At 40.1% G+C, this 17,413-nt stretch overlaps 1 protein-coding gene across 1 annotated transcript in view; it reads right to left on the bottom strand.

Moving 5' to 3' along the window:
* Positions 1 to 17,413, bottom strand: part of YAP1 (Yes1 associated transcriptional regulator) — a 140,647-nt gene that overhangs the window by 27,291 nt on the left and 95,943 nt on the right. The window contains exon 6 of the mRNA XM_040257781.1: positions 14,571 to 14,684. Within this exon, the coding sequence (XP_040113715.1) occupies positions 14,571 to 14,684 (114 nt within the window). The remainder of the gene's footprint in view (positions 1 to 14,570; positions 14,685 to 17,413) is intronic.

Below are 17,413 nucleotides of genomic sequence, written 5' to 3' on the forward strand. Positions count from 1 at the left end.
TTGAAATAGCTCCACTGGAATTCCATCACCTCCACTAGCTTTGTTCATAGTGATGCTTTCTAAGGCCCACTTGACTTCACATTCCAGGATGTCTGGCTCTAGGTGAGTGATCACACCATCATTATTATCTGGGTTGTGAAGCTCTTTTTTGTACAGTTCTTCTGTGTATTTTTGCCACCTCTTCTTAATATCTTCTGCTTCTGTTAGGTCCAAACCATTTCTATCCTTTATCGAGCCCATCTTTGCATGAAATGTTCCCTTGGTATCTCTAATTTTCTTGAAGAGATCTCTAGTCTTTCCCATTCTGTTGTTTCATAGTATGATATAAAAAACATGGCCTTTAGAGTCAAACAAACCATGATTAGAGTTAGCACATCAGTTCAGTACTCATCCAATTCTCAGCTTCCTCAATTATACCTTGGGGATGGATCACTGTGGGTGTGTGTGTGCTCAGTCACTCAGTTGTGTCCAACTCTTTGCAACCCCAAGGACTGTAGTCCACCAGGATCCTCCATCAGTGAAATTTGCCAAGCAAGAACACCGGAATGGGTTGCCATTTCCTCCTCTAGGGATCTTCCTGACAGGGATTGAACCTGTGTCTCCAACACTGGCAGGAGGATTCTCTACCACTGAGCCAGGTGGACACCACTGTGGGGCTTATAAGTAAAATGGAAAGCTTCCGTCATATTCCTGGAAGACAATATGTGCTCCAAAATGTTAGCCTCCTCCCCTCTCCCAACAGTTCTTTCTAAAACTTGAAGATTACTAGTTTTTCAGATAATCAGCAGGGGCCACAGGACTGGAAAAGGTCAGTTTTCATTTCAATGAAAGGCATTGCCCTAAGAAAGGCAATGCCAAGGAATGTTCAAACTACCACACAACTGCAATCATCTCACACACAGCAAAGTAATGCTCAAAATTCTCCAAGCAAGGGTTCAACAGTACGTGAACCGTGAACTTCCAGATGTTCACACTAGATTTAGAAAACACAGAGGAACCAGAAATCAAATTGCAAACATCCACTGGATCATACAAAAGGCAAGAGAGTTCCAGAAAAACATCTGTTTCTTGACTATGCCAAAGCCTTTGACTGTGTGGATCACAACAAAGTGGAAAATTCTTCAAGAGATGGGAATACCAGACCACCTTACCTGCCTCCTGAGAAATCTGTATGCAGGTCAAGAAGCAACAGTTAGAACCGGACATGGAACAACAGACTGGTTTCAAACTGGGAAAGGATTATGTCAAGGCTGTATATTGTCACCCTGCTTATTTAACTTCTATGCAGTGTATCATGAGAAACGCTGGGCTGGATGAAGCACAAGCTGGAATCAAGACTGCTGGGAGAAATGTCAATAACCTCAGATATGCAGATGACACCACTCTTATGGCAGAAAGTTAAGAGGAACTAAAGAACCTCCTGATGAAAATGAAAGAGGAGAATGAAAAAGCTGGCTTGAAACTCAGCATTCAAAAGACTAAGATCATGGCATCCAGTCCTATGACTTCATGTCAAATAGATGGAGAGACAATGGAAACAGTGAGACTTATTTTCTTAGGCTCCAAAATTACTGCAGATGGTGACTGCAGCCATGAAATTAAAAGACGCTTGTTCCTTAGAAGAAAAGCTATGACAAACCTAGACAGAATACTAAAAAGCAGAGACATTACTTTGCTGATGAACGTCCATCCAGTCAAAGCTATGGTTTTTTCCAGTAGTCATGTATAGATGTGAGAGTTGGACCATAAAGAAAGCTGAGTGCCGAAGAACTGATGCTTTTGAACTGTGGTGTTGGAGGAGAGTCTTGAGAGTCCCTTGGACACCAAGGAGATCCAATCAGTCCACCCTAAATGAAATCAGTCCTGAATATTCACTGGAAGGACTAATGCTGATGCTCCAATACTCTGGCCACCTGAGGCGAAAAACTGACTTTTTTAATAAGACCCTGATGCTGGGAAAGACTGAAGGCAGGAGGAAGAGGGGGTGACAGAGCATGAGCTGATTGGATGGTATCACCAACTTGATGGACATGAGTTTGAGCAAACTCCAGGAGATGGTGATAGACAGGCAATCCTGGGGTGGTACAGTCCAGGGTGTTGCAAAGGGTCAGACATGACTGAGAAACTGAAATGACGTATAACCACCTTGGCTTGAATTCCCATACCTTCTCTCCCGCATCGCTCCACTCCATCATGGTTGTCACTGTTCCTAAGCATTTTATGATTCACAAAGATATGTATATTTATCTTTTCCTACAAGATCTAAACAGGAAAATAATAAGTGGTAGAGTTTGAGCCTTAGCTCAACCTCCTTAAGGATCCATCTCTTTTGGTGAAAATGTTCCAGGCATTCCCAAAGGGCACTCAACATTTTCTCAAAGAGATGTTTTCATACATTGTGCTATGTCAGTTTTGAAAATATGAGTTAAATATGAACTGGGGACTGATCTGAGTATCTGTCACGTATGGTGAACCTCTAAATATCTGAGGTCTAGAGCCAAAAACTACTGGGAAAAACGTTTTCCATTCCAAGCAGTTAAAAAAAAAAAAAAACTGCTAGAAAATAACCCATAAGTAAGTTGGAAAGTGTTGAAATGATAAAGTACGACTGATTTCAAAACAGATTCTAGGGTTATTAAGAAACATTAAAAAAAAAACTTTGAACCTTCCACATTGTGTTTTTATTAATATTGCATATAACAAGTTTGTGTAAATATATATTCTTGTGAAAACTAGCTGGACAATAACAATATCGTATGAAAATAAACATAACTATCCTCTGCTCCTCACCAGTTTCTCAGAATTAGATGCCATTACCAGTAACCAGTAACGACAGCGACCACCGCTGATGGCACACTGAACTGATTGGTAAAGTCGTTTTCAAACCTAAGCTGACTGCTAAAAACCACAGAAGGGGAAAATAGGGTATCAAAAGACGGAGTAAAAACTCCACAAAATAAAAAGAAATCTGCACAAAATATGCAATAGATACAGTTTCTCTGGCTAATAATGTTCAGTCCTTTTGGTTGTTTACTTAAACGCTGTTTGTTATCTGTGGATACAAGCCGTCCTACAAGTTTCTGTACTAAGAGTTCACTTAAATGACCAACTCAAACAACCTTGTTTATCCACTGAAGCTGGGATTTCTTCTCTTCAGAAGCATCCCATTCTTTACCTTCTGACCATCTCTAGCATTTCAACAAAGCACAGAGCAGCGCACCCACATGGGGTGCACCAGAGACCTCACAAGGAGGCAAGAAACAAGACAGGCTTTGTTTCATGGGGGAAGGGAGCAGGGCAGTTAAAAAGAAAAGAACTGCATTACCAACTTCTTCCCCTAAGTGATCAACCACCAAAATCCAAATGTTTCCAGTTTTAAAGGTAAAGAGAAAATAAACCTCTAAAACAGGATAGAATTTTTAAAAAATATGCTATATTTAAAAATTCAGAGTCTGCTGCCTAATAGTAACTTTCAAGTTACTATTTAATAACTTGAACAAATCAGTCAGAAGCAAATCAGTCCTGACAGCTTTATGGTAGCAAATTATACAATCAGCAATTACTGAAGGAAAAAAAAAGACCACCTTCTCAAAAACAAAGGAGGTCGTCACCATGGGTTCTTTCTAATGTCATTCTAAACATGAGTTTTCAAACTTCAGACAAATTTTAAGTTTGCATAATTGGTATCTTCAATCTTGTAATATTACAAAGTATTTCAGATCTGGTAATCAACTGTAGACTTTGATAATAAAGTCTATCGCAGTAATGTCATTAAGTGTAAATTTAAACTTAGAAACATTTTTTTGAACTTTTAAAACATTAACTCACATCAAACCTCCCACAACACAAGAAAGCACTTCTTTACTTTGTCTAATATTTTATCAAGTTTCAGACATTACAAGGTTACATGTTAGAATGGCTGTATTAGTTTGTTCATAACACTTAGAAATTTTAGGTTTTTACTGTATTGATAAGATACTTAAGACTTCTGTAAAACAGTAGGCTTATGAGAAGAAATGAAAGTTTTCTGAAAACAATCTAACAGGCCACCTATCAGTCTTAAAACGGTAAAAACAAAACACAAAACTCCCACTGCTAGTTCAGTATTTCAATATGACTGAGGGAACTGCACTGTCTACAAAAAGTTGTTACTAACTGGCACAATAATTTATGTATTTTAAATAAGGCTAGGGTCCTAATTTAACGACTGAATACCTTTTCATTATCAATATGCAAAAGATGTGTCCCAACACTCTTAAGCTATACCTACCTAAATGAAAAGTTATTCTGAGATACTTCATCCCTTTAATCAGTTTTAATAAAGTCATAGGACTGTGTGTAATCATCACCATTATCTAATTTCAGAACATTTTCATCATCCCCCAAAGAAGCCATGTATTCCTTTGTGAGTGCACTTTCTGCTGCCCCTTCCCCAGTTGCTGGTAATCATTAAACTACTTTCTGTCTCTTTGGAACTGCCTATTCTGAACAGGTCATATATGTGGAATCAATTTTGAGACTGGCTTGTTTCACTTAGTATGTTTTCTAGATTCATCCATGTTATAGCATGCATCAGCATTTCACTCCTTTTTATCATGGAATAACTTTCCACTGTACAGCTTCACTACATTTTGTTCGTTTGTTCATCAGCTGATGGAGTATCTGCTATTTTCACCTCTTGGTTTTTATGAATCACGTGGCTGCAGACATTCACGTCTGCAGGTCTTTGTGTGGACATATGGTTTCCTCTTGCAGGCATGCGTATCCGGGGCACGGAATTGCTGGGTCGCACAGTGGGTGCAACTTTCTGAGAAACTGCAACAAAAAGTGGCTGCCTCTGTTTTCAATCACGTGGACGATGGACGAGGGTGCCAACTGCTGCACGTGCTCGCCAGCACTTACCGATGCCTGTCCTTCACTTCAGCCATCCTACTGAGAATAAAGTGGTGTCTCATTGTGGCTTTGGTCTGCATGACATCTAACAGCTAACCTCCTCTAACAGTCCACGCTAGGAACACTCTGTACTTTTCTCCCTTTTGAATTATCAAACTCCAGGCCCCCCAAACTGGGTTAAGTACTTGAATCTTTATAAACTACTCAAAAATATCAATAACGTCTTTATTTTGATCACAATAAACTGTGGAAAACTCTGAAAGAGATGGGAATACCAGACCACCTGACCTGCCTCTTGAGAAACCTATATGCAGGTCAGGAAGCAACAGTTCGAACTGGACATGGAACAACAGACTGGTTCCAAATAGGAAAAGGAGTACTTCAAGGCTGTATATTGTCACCCTGCTTATTTAACTTATATGCAGAGTACATCATGAGAAACGCTGGACTTGAAGCACAAGCTGGAATCAAGATTGCCGGGAGAAATATCAATAACCTCAGATATGCAGATGACATCACCTTTATGGCAGAAAGTGAAGAGGAACTAAAACGCCTCTTGATGAAAATGAAAGAGAGTGAAAAAGTTGGCCTATAGCTCAACATTCAGAAAATGAAGATCATGGCATCTGGGCCCATCACTTCATGGCAAATAGATGGGGAAACAGTGGAAACAGTGTCAGACTTTATCTTTCTGGGCTCTACAATCACTGCGGATGGTGATTGCAGCCATGAAATTAAAAGACCCTTACTCCTTGGAAGGAAAGTTGTGACCAACCTAGATAGCATATTCAAAAGCAGAGACATTACTTTGCCGAGTAAGGTCCGTCTAGTCAAGGCTATGGTTTTTCCAGTGATCATGTATGGATGTGGAGTTGGACTGTGAAGAAAGCTGAGCGCCGAATTAATAGATGCTTTGGAACTGTGGTATTAGAGGACTCCTAAGAGTCCCTTGGACTGCAAGGAGATCCAACCAGTCCATCCTAAAGGAGATCAGTCCTGGGTGTCCATTGGAAGGACTGATGCTGAGGCTAAAACTCCAGTACTTTGGCCACCTCATGCGAAGAGTTGACTCATTGGAAAAGACCCTGATGCTGGGAGGGATTGGGGACAGGAGGAGAAGGGGACGACAGAGGATGAGATAGCTGGATGGCATCACCGAGCCGATGGACATGAGTTTGAGTGAACTCCGGGAGTTGGTGATGGACAGGGAGGCCTGGCGTGCTTCGGTCCATGAAGTCGCAAAGAGTCGGACACGACTGAGCGACTGAACTAACTAACTAAGGTCAATTTGATATCATATTCCTTCAACCATCTATCAAAAGTCTGGCATGAAAATTCATTATAATGGTATTTTTCAAACAATACAATTGTGAATAGAGCTTAAAAACATTCAACAGAACATTTTCTCCTCATCACCTCATTAAGCAGTTTGGGGCAGGACACAGGAGTTGCTAAATGAGGTGAGGAGGAGAAGGGAGAAGTAGTCTTAACGAGGCTTCAGCTCTGTCTCCAGGACATAGCTATGTTTTTTCCCTCTACTATGAAAACAGTGTTTAAAGTACAAATAATGAAATGACTGGTCTATAAAGAGACAGGGATAACGTTTTAAAATCTATCTGGCATCAAGAATTCATGTTAGATTAATGAGTAAATAGTCCCATTAACAATAGTTTTATTTCTAATTACATGTAATTGATTACTCTTTCACTAGGGGAATTTATAATTTAAAAGAGAAGAATCTGAGTTTTGACGGCTAAGCACAAAAACTGGTCCTTTTATATACTGCAGAGCTTGACTGGCTTCTCATCCTTTAATGTCCCACGTCAAAAAAGTGTTCCTGACTACCTCACCTCATTCCCATTTGGAGCACCTTATGATAAAGCCCTTCACTGTATTTCACAGGTTTTGTACTGGTTTATTTACTCAGTAGCCTGCAACCCCCAACCCCCAACTGTTAGCATAGTGCCTGATATGTAACTGGCACTCATCTGCTGAATGAGTAAGTAAGTACAAAAAGTTTTTATCCCTCGTTAGTAGGATGCTATTAGTAAGGCACAGGAGAATCTCCAAATTGAAGTGAGTCCAGAATGAGTTCTGAAGTGACCTCAGCAACCAGGGTAGCAGAACAACATGAGCATAAAACAAAGAATAGGAACCACTCCCCTTCTAAGTCACTCCAACTGATTTCAGCAGAAATCTATCTGGCTTTTCCCTCCGGAAGTCTATAATCTCTTTTTCTGTTTATCTGAATCTCTGAGTTGGCACAAAAAGTGGCACCACCAAATGGATCTCTTCTTCAGTGCGTTTTATAAAACACTTGCTATTAATGCAAAGGTGATGCTGGAATCAAGATTGCCGGGAGAAATATCAATAACCTCAGATATGCAGATGACACCACCCTTACGGCAGAAAGTGAAGAGGAACTATAGAGCCTCTTGATGAAAGTGAAAGAGGAGAGTGAAAAAAGTTGGCTTAACTTCAACATTCAGAAAAGTAAGATCATGGCATCTGGTCCTATCACTTCATGGCAAATAGATGGGGAAACAGTGGAAACCAGTGTCAGACTTTATTTTGGGGGACTCCAAAATCACTGCAGATGGTGACTGCAGCCATGAAATTAAAAGACGCTTACTCCTTGGAAGGAAAGTTATGACCAACCTAGGTAGCATATTCAAAAGCAGAGACATTACTTTGCTGACTAAGGTCCATCTAGTCAAGGCTATGGTTTTTCCTGTGGTCATGTATGGATGTGAGAGTTGGCCTGTGAAGAAGGCTGAGCACCGAAGAATTGATGCTTTTGAACTGTGGTGTTGGAGAAGACTCTTGAGAGTCCCTTGGACTGCAGGGAGATCCAACCAGTCCATTCTGAAGGAGATCAGTTCTGGAAGGACTGATGCTAAGGCTGAAACTCCAATACTTTGGCCACCTCATGTGAAGAGTTGACTCACTGGAAAAGACTGATGCTGGGAGGGATTGGGGGCAGGAGGAGAAGCAGACGACAGAGAGTGAGATGGCTGGATGGCATCACTGACTCGATGGATATTAGTTTGAGTGAACTCCGGGAGTTGGTGATGGACAGGAAGGCCTGGAGTGCTGCAATTCATGGGGTCGCAAAGAGTCGGACACAACTGAGCAATGAACTGAACTGAACTGATGCAAATGTAACTTGAAACACAGGTTTCTTTTAGAAATAAATTTTCTTATGTCTGATGGGAGGAGTTTTAGTAACACAAGCCATTAATTTAAATTATCACTTGCTATACAAAGAAAATACTTCTTCACTATGTAATTATTTGTGTCACTGAACCATCGTCAAACAGAAAATATGCATTAATTTCACCTCATTAATGTATGTGAGGAGGAGAGGGCATCAGAGGATGAGATGGCTGAATGGCAACACCAATGCAATGGGCACGCACTTGGGCACTTCAGATGGTGCAGACAGGGAGGCCTGGCGTGCTGCAGTCCATGGGGCTGCAGAGAGGTGGACACGACTGGGCAACTGAACAACAACAGTGTATGTCTACGCACCCTCAATAGAAGAGATTGCATATATGAATAATAGACTATTTTGACACTATCCTCCTGAATATAACATAAATTAAAAGAAAAAAAGACTAAAACTGCAAACCTCAAGTTTGAACTAACTTTGATAGCCCATAACCTTACACATCAAAACGTTCATTTCAGTGTTTATTTTTTTACTTAAAAAAAAAATAGTGAGGGCAACAATTTGTAACAATCTCTTAACAGTGTGTTTTAAATTGAGCTTCACTGAGCACATGGCCTGGAGTTATACTTCAAATCAACTTACATCAGGCTTTCGATTACAGCAATTTTAGGGAAGTTCTAAATTTTAGAAACCAAGCACACCAAAACTGTATCCATCTTTAAGACAGTAAAGCTGAACCCCACTAACACATGCATTAAATTTCTGTATGTGTCAGAGTTTGACAGTGTAGACAAAACTTAACTCTTCCATCCAGCACTGGCCATTCCCTGTCAGATGTTAGCCTGGGCATACTCACCATGTGATAAGGCTTATCTTTAGATTAAGCTGGAAGATTTCCTAGTCTCCTCTGCACAAGTAATTTCCAGCTGTGACCAGAGGGCCAAAGCTAAACTTAAATGGTACAATAAATAGTTCAAAAGTATCTTTGAAACCTCAGGGCACTCAAATCCAGAAAGCTACTGAGAAGTAACCTTAAGTAAGGATCCAAAGCAGCCACTGAAGATTTCATACTCTAGCAAATTATATTAAATCACAGTAATTAAGAAGGGGCTTCCCTGGGGGCTCAGATGGTAAGGAATCTTCCTGTAATGCAGGAGACTCGGGTTCAGTCCCTGGGTCTGGAAGAGCCCCTGGAGAAGGGAACGGCAACCCACTCTAATATTCTTGCCTAGAGAATCCCGTGGACAGAGGAGCTTGGAGGGCCCCAATTCATGGGGTTGCAAAGAGTCGGGGAATGACAATAATTAAGGACTGGAAATATTCTTAAAAGCATCCAGTATATGAGTCCAAATAAGCTGAGAAGTCAGGTATCTTTCTGAATGAATTGGTTATATCGTGATACCAGAATAACTTGGGTCTCCTGATTTCTGAGGAGGTACATTTTTCTACATCACAATTTAATTCATATTGAATTTTTCTGCATCACAGTTTTATTCAAATTCATATTGAATGTATCATGCAACTACTATGGAGAAAACAGGATGCTAATTTCTTTTAAAGGATTTTTCGAGGTCATAAAAATGCCAGGTCAGAGAAGTGTTGCAATTGTTTTTCTCACTGGATAATGTGCATTTAAAAACTACACTGACTGTTACCTTTAAAGAGGCACTAGTTAAATGAAAGGCATCCAGAATAAGGGAATTAAACTAGTAAAGAACTCAGAACTCTTAAAGCATGGAAAAAACTAGAGAAACCAGTTAAAAGAGAACGTTCTGCTATTAGGACTGTATTCACAAATTTGAAGGGAAGTAAATTTCTGAGTAATAAAGGAACACATACTTTCTGGTCATTAGAATCTTCCTTAAACAAAATGGACTGACTTGTAATGTGGTAAGTTCCTAGTCTAGGGAAAGGTCAAAGGTGAGGTTGGAAGGTAGTCTCTTAAGGATGTGGAAGAGGCGAGGCCTGATAATTCAACTGTATGGTTTCACTTCTGTAGCTGGAAACTCACTACCTTGGTAATTTCCTCAAGATGAGTCACAACATATAAGTCACAGCACATAAGTAAGTGCGTTAACCACTGCCATCTTCCTCCTCCTGGAATTCCCATGTATTAGTTTTGGTGACTTAGGTGTGTTTCTAAAGATTAACTGCTTGCAAACTAGACTTTAAAATTCTGGGTGTCAAAAGATCAAGTCCAGATTCTAGTTCTGTCACTTAACTATGTAACTCTGTAAGTCACAATTTTCCTAGATCTCAGAGAAACTCAAACCTGGGGCAGAATTCCCTACCTCTCCCAGTATTTTTTTTTAATGGACGTTGGAGGGTTTGCAGTCACAGGACTGGGTGGCACCATGGCTCACCGGGCAGGAGTCAGGGTGCTAAATGCTCCTTAGTGCCCAGGGCACCCCCTTCCTCCTCCCCTGAGGAAAGGTGAAGAGAAGAGGCACAAGTTGCTTTTATGTGCCAAACTTGGTGAGATTTATCTGTTTTAAGACGCTGCAGTTAGCAACAGCTCTATTTACCTAAAACACAATGAAACAGCTTTTCCTCCCCACCCTAAGTAGTTAATAATATAGTTCACAACCCAAACTGACATTTTAGGATCACTAGGCAATATTTAAAAGAGGGTAAGGGAAACAAAACAAAAAACAAAGGAAAAACTTGTTTTTAATGCATGGATATCAAGAGACTTGCTTCAGTAAAAGTTGGAATGAGCTGAAGCTGGTATTCTAGCTACCCAAGACTCCATTAATGGAGTTACAGAGTTAGTTCCTATAGCCTTCAGTGCTTTCCCTTCCTCTACAACAGAGGGTAAAATATTTAGTCGGTCATTAGGTGCATCTTCATTAAAAGCAAAATATTACTTTTAACAGCTATCAGAAATATTTGCTCTTAAACAGAAAAGGTCTGAACACTTAAAAAATTAAACAGACCTTTAACTACTGATGCAAAATATTTAACTGTGATCAGAAAGGTGTGCTGAACAACTTTTAGTTTGTGACTGAAAAGCAAGTTTTGGAATACCTTGAAACCAAGGACCAAAATTAACATTTAGGTTTTAATTACCTGTTACATTTCCATGCATAGAATGTCTACGCACAGAATTGCTGTTAGCGATTACAAAGGATATTGTGTTTTCGCCAACCTAGGTTATTTATTACCTCCTTTAAGACTCAAAATATACACCTTTTAATCCACATCTCTAGTTCCAGTACTTTATTTACACCAAATGTGTTTTCAATCCCCGTGGTCCCATCAGCACTTTTTTCCAGAAACACAGATTCTAACACTATTTAATATGTTCTTTCCCATAAACAGGGACATTACATAAAAGATCAGTTCACTGACCTTTAGTATTCTGGAGTAAATTTTTCATTCTGAAGAACGGGAATTTTTTTTGTTTGCTTTCATTAGGGCTTTCACTGGAAAATATTCATATGGCTATATAATATAAAATAAATAATCTTACGATGTACAAGAAAATGAGACTTTTTATGTTTGCAAGTATAAAATCTGTAGGGGGAAAAAGTGTAAACATGAAATAATTTAATGACCTGTGTAATATTCAAGCATCAACTTACTTTAATAAGTGTAAAAACAGTCCTAGTATGATTCCTTAAAAATAGATAAAAGCCCTTCTTTTTTCACAGCCAGTAAATATCAGCTAGTTCTTATTGCCATTGGACGTTACCTCATGATTTGTTATAAATTACCAATCAATGCTGTAAAATAATATAAATGTCAAAAATATATAGTTTTCATAGAAGGGCAAGAAAAGGGCATGAGATTAAGAGATACAAACTACTATGTAAAAAAAAATAAGCAACAGGTAAAAATACAGCACAGGGAAACAGTCTTTATTTTGTAATAACTTTAAATGGAGTATAACCTATAAAAATGTTGAATCACTAAGTGATATACCTAAAAGTAATACTGTAAATCAACATAAAATAAAAACTTCAATAATTTTTTAAAAGATATAGTTTTTAAATGTTAAAGAACAAGAAAATCAAATAAAAAGGAATCAACATATAACAAATTCCGAATTTCCTAAATTTATATTATATGGATAACTTATTAACTTCATGGGGGATGTGAAGAACTGATTAAAAAAATTATTCTAAATATAATTATTCCAAAGCATCTGATAAAGAACAGAAATATAAAAGAGGCTGGTGTCTGAAGGTGATTAAGTGATAAAGTCAAGCTTATACAGAAGTCAAATGTATTTTCCACTCTAAAATGTCAAAAGACATAGGTCAACTTAATGTAAAAAATGGTAAATACTTTAATATAGATTTCGGGAATATAGGAAAGCAAATTTCACAACCATGAAGGAAACAACCTATCATTTGTTGGTGTTTGCATGGTTCAAAGGGTCAGAAAGGGGATAGTTTATATTTTTTTGGCAGATAAAATGCAATCTACCATAGAACTTCAGATTTCAAGGAAACTCCTTCAAATTCAGCAGCTAACAGCTTGTCTCTATTTGCTGTCACTCTGGATCAGAGAAACCCACACTTTTTTCTTCCCCTTTCCTGCTCCCCTTCAGTTACACTTGAGCTCTCTGACTGAAAAGGTCTGGAACAGATTAGAAGTCGGGCCACAAAATAAGAAGCTTTGGCAAGCTGTCAAGCCTGTCTGGAATACACATACAACAGTGGGCCCAAAAGGGGAAACTAAAAGCAGTAAGAGTATTTTACGAAACCTTTCCTTGGCATACTTAATTGTAAGCTGTGTGTACGTATGTGTTGAGGGGGGAGGGAGACTATTATTTTTTCGGTATTTTCTCCCATTTAAAACAAAAGACCAAGCTATGTGTGATTAATGGATCTACTTAAGCTCACAGCCAACCTGCTGTATTTAATTCACTTTTTATTAACTGAAAATACTTAAAAACAAAACAAAAACTTTTGTTCCAACTGCTGATTTCTATAGCTAGTTAAGAGTTAATCATCATTTTTCAGAACCTCATGTAGAGGGAAAGAAAAATCCCACAGAACCATTTTTTAAAATTTCCAAATGCGGACAAGCTGAATTCATTTCATTAAAGATGATTTGAGGAAACATGGCTGTTATCGTTCCAGTCCATACAAATGGCAAGATTTATTAAATTTTCTCCCTTACTTGGGTTCCTGTTTCAACCATAAGGCCTTATTCAAATATTAAATAGAATCAGAAGTTGCAAATTATTAACATGCCACATTACTTTTTTAACACCCAAATAGGTCTTGAAGCTCAAAAGGCTTGCATTTAAGCCAAAGAGACCGTCTTTGCCTTGATCCCACTCTGACTTTACCTGAATAGGGGTCGGTTCATTACGCTGACCAATGGGGAGCTTGGGGCGGCATGCCTCAAGAGAGTCGGGAGTCACTGCTCTCTCAAGTTAGAAACCCAAATGTCGGGGTTTTTAAACGGTATACATACAGACACAGAACTGTTCGGCACCTTTCTAACAGGGCAGTTATTTTGCCCAGGCCTGGGTAGAGTTTGCTTTCTTCCCTTTCACCCCAGATTGTGTTCTGATGGCATTCAAGGAGTTAATGCCTCCTTCCCGTAAGGGCCCCCGCGGTTGTTGTTAGGTCAACCCCTGCAAAGCTTCAAAGGTTCCGAGCTCCCGCAGTCTGACCTACTCAGTGATCTGCACATTGTTTTCATTTAGCTACATCCAGTCCAAGACGAAAGCTTTAAAACCACAATGATCTGCTCCTTTTTAGATTCATTTTTCCATGGCTTTGGAAAAATATCTCAGAAACCCAACTGAAGAAAGGAAAACAGTGAAAAAATATGGATAAAAAGGCCCCAAAGTACTTGTATACTATTATCAAGATATGCACATTTGGGAGGGGGGTATTTCTTTGCGCAAATGGTGATATATATCATTTGAGGGAGAAATATGGCTTTACTTTTTGTTTCCTAAATGAAAAACAAAGAAAAAAAAAACCTTAAAATATGGGTGTGGGGTGGGGGAGTGAGGGCAGAAACGAAGAGAAGGGAAAAAACGCTTCTACTAGCCTATCTCTAGGTGATAGGGGTCCCTGCCCCAGCTGAGGACAGAAAACATTTTACCACTGAGACACAGGATGGGAGTCACTGCTCTCTCAAGCTAAGCCTAAACAGACACCAGGTCACTCACTGACAAAAGCTGCTATTTCAGGTTTTAGATGAAGCAACAGCCTGATTATTTCTATAGCTAGAAAGATCATTTTAAACAAGATCACTGTGCTTCTCAAAAATGTGAAAGAAACAGCGAGTCTGGTTAGTAAACCACCACAACATTCCTCCAATCCCATCCCAAGAAGTCAAAGCTAAAAAGTTGATTTAGATCCAAATTCAAGTTTAAAGTGAAAGGCATAAAAACAGTAATAGATAAGTTGGCTAGGTAGTCATTTTTTAAAACTATAAAGCAGTGCAACTTAATTTAAATGTACCTTCCAAAATTCATATACCAAAAAACAGTTATCAAAAATATTTTAATAAAAATTTTGAGATGAACCTTTACCAAAACGAGGGTCAAGCCTGGGGTCTAGCCAAGAGGTGGTCTTGTTCTTGTGGTTTATATAGTATATTTCTCCATCCTGAGTCATGGCTTGTTCCCATCCGTCAGGAAGAGGACCTATAAACAACAGAAAAAAAAAAAAAAAAATCACAGTTGGTTTTTATTTGGTGCACCTAAAAATAAAAAAAGTGGGAGAGGTGCTAATTTAAAAAGAAAACACATCCTGATATAAAACAACTCATTAAAGTAGAATTAAGCATGTGTTCAGAGAAGAAAGGTAAACCCCAATACTTGATTCTTCTCTACCAAGAATTATCCAATAATAAAATCTACATCCCCAGAGACACAGATGTAAACAAACTTCAGATTCTGGAAAAGCTCTCTGGAAGTCATGACCCAAGCCATTACTATTAGTGTTAATACAAGACACGGAGTGCTGCAGCTCAGGGATTGTCCCCTCATCCAGCCTGTTTCATGACAGTGCCTTCCTAGAGACCCCCGAGCTCTTAATAAGGAATCTGTGCAAGTGTTCTCACAGCACTACGGTATCATAAACATTCTGCTGAATATAGAGCACAGTTTAGCTTAGCCTGCCAACTGCCACTGATTTCCATTATTTATGTGACTGACACACACCAAGAACACTATAATAGAGAAAACGTGGTTGAAAAGAGCTGATTCTTAAGCAGCCCAGAAGTTGCTAGGAGGTGGGGATGGGGCTGGAAGTTTCAGTCTGTCAGAGATGTGGGAGGTGGGGAGAGTAAGGACCAAGACTGCTGGGAGGCACGTTTCTCAGGAAGAAAAAGAAAACAGGTACAAGTTCCAAAACTACAGTGTGAGGAAGCAACACCTGGGAGACAGGGCTAAGAACACTAAGAAAGTTTAGGGATCATTCTAGGCTTCCCTCCTAGCTCATTCCGGAAAGAATCTGCCTGCCATGCAGGAGACCCGGGTTTGATTCCTGGGTCGGGAAGATCCCCTGGAGAAAGGAACAGCGATCTATTCCAGTATTCTGGCCAGGAGAATTCCATGGACTGTATAGTTCATGGGGTTGCAAAGAGTCAGATGTGACTGAGTGACTTTCACTTTCACTTTTGGGCTTCCCTGGTAGCTCAGTTGGTTAAGAATCTACCTGCAATGCAGGAGACCCTGGTTCAATTCCTGGGTCAGGAAGATCTGCTGGAGAAGGGATAGGCTACCAACTCCAGTATTCTTGAGCTTCCCTTGCGGCTCAGCTGGTAAAGAATACACATGCAATGTGAGAGACCCAGGTTTGATCCCTGGGTGGGGAAGATCCCCTAGAGAAGGGATCTCTAGTACTCTTGCCTAGAGAATTCCATGGACAGAGGAGCCTGGCAGGCTGCAGTCCATGCAGTCAGAGAGTCAGATATCACTTAGGGAAGCGAGTTGCTTTTGAGAGGGAACAGTAATGAAATGAGAGACCCAGTATAAGTGATCAAACCCAGGCACATTTGTCTCCTTGTCTCCTCCACTTCCCACCCCCACGAGGATCAGGAGAGGCAAAGGGAAATGGACCAACAGGAACTGACTGCTCGTTGGGCGCCAGGCATGGTGTTAAGTACACACGTGCATGGACTCATCTGACGCAGACGATGACTGAGGACGCATGTGGCAGGACAGTCTCCATTCTAACCGGAAACTGAGGCTGCGTGGCTTAGCCGCACATCACAGATGATGCTCAAACCCAGCAGCCTGATTCCTGAGCCAGTTTCCTCATAACACTTCTTTTCTTTAAAATTTTATCATTTTTAAGCTTTAAAAAAACTTACTCTTATGGGGAGGATAACTGCTTCACAATGTTGTGCTGGTTTCTGTCACACAAGAACGTGAGTCACCCGTAAGTATACACACGTCCCCTCCCTCTTGAACCTCCCTCTCACTCCCACAACTTTTTATCCATCTTCCACATCCAAGATTAGAGACTAAGTGTGTCTCCTGTGCAAACATGGAACAAGTCCCTTTTCTCTAGGCAGCAAGTCCCCTGCATATGAACCTCCAAGTTGTGAACTTGCAAAGATGCAAACGTGCACGCCCAACCGTGTTTACGTTCGCTCACGTGTCTGGGGCACGCTGTCACATGCGTGCACCCCCTACACGCGGTGGTGCTTTTGTGCATCTCACTGCATAGAGTGCAGCAGTACAGCATGTACTTACTACCCAGCAGCATCGGATCATTCTTTCAAGAAGGTGGACAGAACTGAATGCAGCAAGGAGCCTGTGCTCCCGGGGCCGGCATGAGGGAGACCAGCTTGTCCTCTGCCTCCCATCGCCGAGGTCCTTCACTCACCGATCCTCTACCTCCACTCCCCACTCCAGTCAGGAACGTGCCTGTTCACTTGATGCCAGTTTATGCCAGCCATCATACTCTACTACTGTACTTTTCAAGGTACTATACTGTAAGATAAAAACTTTCTTGGTGTATTTTTTAATGTATTATTTTTGAAAAAATATTATTAACCTATTACAGTACAATACTATATAGCCTGATTGTGTTAGTTGGGTACCTAGGCTAACTCTGTTGAACTTATGAACAAGCTCCTGGAACAGAACTCACTCGTGTGCAGGGGACTGAGTGTATTGGCAGTCCAAGACAGCCTTGTGAGTGGTGCGGGAAGAGGAACTGTGGCTAACAGACCACTTACACGGGCCCATGGGACCCAAGGCCCTAAGTCTAGGCCAGTTTCATTTGTATCAAGAACAGACCGATTTGCTATTATACTATTATCAAAGATCTTCTTTGATGGGGTCAAAATCATGTTAGGGAATGCAGGCACATACAACTGGAGTGTTCTAGACTCCTACTAGAGGCCACAAGGGAAGACCCT

The sequence above is a fragment of the Oryx dammah genome, unplaced genomic scaffold (assembly GCF_014754425.2).
Source record: "Oryx dammah isolate SB20612 unplaced genomic scaffold, SCBI_Odam_1.1 HiC_scaffold_17, whole genome shotgun sequence".
Taxonomy (NCBI): domain Eukaryota; kingdom Metazoa; phylum Chordata; class Mammalia; order Artiodactyla; family Bovidae; genus Oryx; species Oryx dammah.